A 3,788-nucleotide genomic window follows, 5' to 3' on the forward strand; every position below is an offset into this window, starting at 1 on the left:
TATAATATAAAATAAATTGTAAAATATCAATTTTTTGTTTATTTTGTAACTAAGTTTATTATTGTAATTATCAGCACAATTAACATATAAACAGTAAAAATCATTAATTAAATAATTAATAAACCTTCCCTCCTATAATCAACAACCTTGATTTTTTTTTCTATTTATTAATTCCATATCTTACGATGTGGCGCTGTAGTTAGTTTCATAAATTTATAATTTTAAATGATTGTATCATGTTGTTACTTTCTAAATTTTATTTTAAATCTATTTAACTAATTACTAACACACACGAATAGGCACGATTTTCTAACAATTAATTTAAAAGGAAAAAAATAAACTCACGTAATGTTAAATAAATATAATATGTGTACATGAATATGATTAAGTAATTATTGAAATATTTGTATAATAATTGATACGGTTGAAGTACTATCGTTGGTAATATGAGCGATAATATGATCACACCTGCGAAGTTTAACCACTTCAATATTATTTTATGCAGAGAGTACATAAATTAAAGGTTATCCGGTGGAATCGGTCGAATAAATCCATAAAAACGTTTGGAAAGATAATAATGCAAGAAAATTCGGTAAGAATATTATACATATTGATGCTTATTAATTTTCTACAGTTTCATAACACTTGATATCTTATAATTTCTGCGAATAATAAAATTATATAATTCATTCTAACCTCACAATGCATAAAAATGTATTTCATATAATCATCATTTAAGTAGATAACGTAGGTATTACTCACTCATATTATCCATATCTTATCATACTCAAGACTTTTAACTTATACTGTTCGAATTTTCATGCTCTAACATTAAGAATAACGTTGTAGTTATTTTAATTTCTTAATCTAGTATCACATTTTTTTTATATAAAGTGTTACATATTACTTTCTACGTTTAGTATTATCTACAAATGTGTTTTATAGTTGCAGCTGAAATAGGGGTGAACAGTATTAATAGGTAAGTTGATTAAAAACTTATATTATTTTAGTTAACCAAACGTTTCTATAGACACACACACACACACTACATTTATATACATTATTTATATTTATTTATATATTTTTATGAACATATGGTATGAAATACTTATATGTGTAGTATAATATACTTTATTTTATTTTATTTTAGGTTAGATTTATGCGATGAGTTAAAATTATTAACGAAAAGGATTGGTGGTCGAGGTGAAAAAGGTTACAATAATCAAAGGATTAACCATGACGTCCCTTGGAAAATTAATATTTATAGATATACACTCTAGGAATCCAAAAATTTCATTTTCCAATGATTTGCAAGCGAATCATGTTGAATCTTTGTCCTTCGCATTTCAAAATCTATTTCATATGCCGTTTGATATTATTGAAAACTATGGAAATACAATACATACTTTAGATATTAGTAATAATAAATTCTGTAGGTGAGTACGCAAGTTTATTCATTATATAACTTTAATTATATCCGTCAAGTTGTTATGTTAATTCCTTTCTAGAAATTTACACTTTCTGTCAGAGTTCGAAAACTTAACGTCTCTCAACCTGGATTATAATAATATCGATGACTTTACTGTCTTTCCGTACATGCCAAAACTTCAATTATTGTGGATAAATCATAACAAAATCGATCAATTATATCCATTTATTAAGAATCTCTATGAGAGTATGCCTAATTTGAAATATTTGAGTCTTATGGGAAATAAGGCTGCACCTAGTTATCTTAACGGTGGAACATTCTACGATTATCTACAGTATAGGTAAGACATATTATAGATAAATATATTTCATTATATTTTCCATAGCTCTCTATAAAATTACATTACTATTAATTATCAAATATATTTAAATTTAATATCATCGTATACTATCTTTTTTGTAAAGGTTGTTTATTATATCGTGGTTTCCACATCTTGTACACTTGGATGACCGGACAATTACTTTTGAACAATGTCAAGAAGCTAAAAGACTGTTTAAGAGGCCATTTTTAGAAAGTTTGTCTGAGAATGCTCCGTTACCAGAATGTCTTAAGTATTTGCATAAAAAATTAGCAAATATGTTTTTTAAGCCAATCTTACCTAATAAACAACAAAGTAGGGGAACGAATTTTGTTATTTGAAAGATTTGTAAGTGAAATAAGGTATGAAAGCAGCTAGAGAATTTATACTCTTTTTAAGACAGAATAAGTATGTAAAAATTCTTTTAGACTTTTTAAACAACCAATAACTGCCTTAAAATTGATATCACATATAGTAATTATTATTGTATTATTTATAAGTAAAATTATAGAAGGATTAAGGATTTTAAATATGTTATGAATAATATTGCCTCCGTCCCAAATTAGTTGTTATATTTGGCGTGTAAATGTTTATGCAAATATAACAACTATTTTGGGACGAACAGAGTACTATTTATAATACATTATGGAAATGCAATTTGTTTGCCACGGTTATAGTTTAAAGATTAACAAAATCTAATTAACTAATAGCAATAATTTATATTGAAATGTTTTGTTATTTGTTATATAATATAATCCATTATGTTCTTATTCCTTTTATACCTAATTGCTTCATTTTTATACATATTTAATCTTATAAATAGCGTGTTATTTTAAAATTATCATTTATTATGGCTTGTTCATATATATTTCAATAAAATTCATGTATGAGATTATTTACACATATCTTTATGAGATTATTATGATATTTATGAAATTAAATATATATGTGATAATATTAATCCCTAATAAATGGAAATTTTTAAAGTAACGAACAATAAGGTGTAAAAGGTATACTAATTATAAAACAAAATAAATAAATTTTCTTATGTATTTTTTGTACACGTTAATTCATTTATACATTGATATCTTAATTAATATTTTCATAACACCATATTTATATTTATATATACAAATTCATACATATACATAAACTAAATATATTTATTTTATTTTGTTACGACCAAAATAAAACATTTCCAATAATTTTCATTATAGGTTTAATAAAACCTTAGCATACTCTTTATATTTTTATTTTTCAGTAAAATCCTATTTTCTTATTGTTATTTACTTTTTATGATACAAAATTTGAAATAGCAATACATGCAAACAGACTGATATATTTAAAAGAAATATGAAATATTAAAAATTAATAAATTTTATTTTTTATTTTATGCGGATACATTATAATTCAGATAACAATTCCCCATAGATATAGAACTTGAAGTGCAAATGTCATCTATAACAAATATAAAAACAGATAAAATGACAAATTATGCTTAATACATTTGATAACATTTGCAACTAATTGAAATGCATATTAAGGTCATTTTTTCGTATTAATTTGAATAAAACATAGTACCACATCTAAAATTTGTTTTATGATGTAAAAAATCCTGGTATTTGGCATTGAATCAATAGCATTTCTAATAATAGATACTAAGCCGCCATTTTGTTCTATCCCTTCGCATTTTATGCCATTGACCGTTATCATACATGGTAAAGAATTACGCAAAATTTTGTCTACTAAATGATTCGTTGTGTATTCGAAATTTCCAATAGAACGGATGATCTTTTCAGGTATAATCATCAATTTAGGACCTATAAACGGAATATTGTTCAATAGTAATGCTAGCGATAGTAGTTCCCTAACTAATAGATCTTCCTGATGAATAGCAACGCTTTTTGACGACTCGATTGGTGCTTTAGCTTAAAAAAAAAAAAATATATATATATATATATATATATATAGATCAAAAATTAATATTATAATATATATAAA

General features: G+C 24.3%; 2 protein-coding genes across 2 annotated transcripts; one reads left to right on the forward strand and one right to left on the reverse strand.

The window, feature by feature from the left end:
• Positions 1–231: 231 nt before the first annotated feature.
• On the forward strand, positions 232–2,836 carry LOC106793721 (leucine-rich repeat-containing protein C10orf11-like). The gene is made up of 5 exons (XM_014760882.1): positions 232–592; positions 946–979; positions 1,151–1,436; positions 1,509–1,769; positions 1,894–2,836. Exons 3-5 carry the CDS (start codon positions 1,237–1,239, stop codon positions 2,126–2,128), a joined length of 696 nt encoding a protein of 231 aa, XP_014616368.1. The 5' UTR covers positions 232–592; positions 946–979; positions 1,151–1,236; the 3' UTR covers positions 2,129–2,836.
• Positions 2,828–3,716, reverse strand: LOC106793723 (the record flags this gene model as incomplete). Its single annotated transcript, XM_014760884.1, is given in 2 exon segments — positions 2,828–3,245; positions 3,369–3,716. Coding segments are annotated over 2 exon segments (396 nt in total), but the record flags the coding sequence as incomplete, so codon positions are not given.
• Positions 3,717–3,788: the final 72 nt, after the last annotated feature.

The sequence above is a fragment of the Polistes canadensis genome, unplaced genomic scaffold, assembly GCF_001313835.1.
Source record: "Polistes canadensis isolate GaletaPanama2010 unplaced genomic scaffold, ASM131383v1 scaffold_17, whole genome shotgun sequence".
Classification (NCBI taxonomy): Eukaryota; Metazoa; Arthropoda; class Insecta; order Hymenoptera; family Vespidae; genus Polistes; species Polistes canadensis.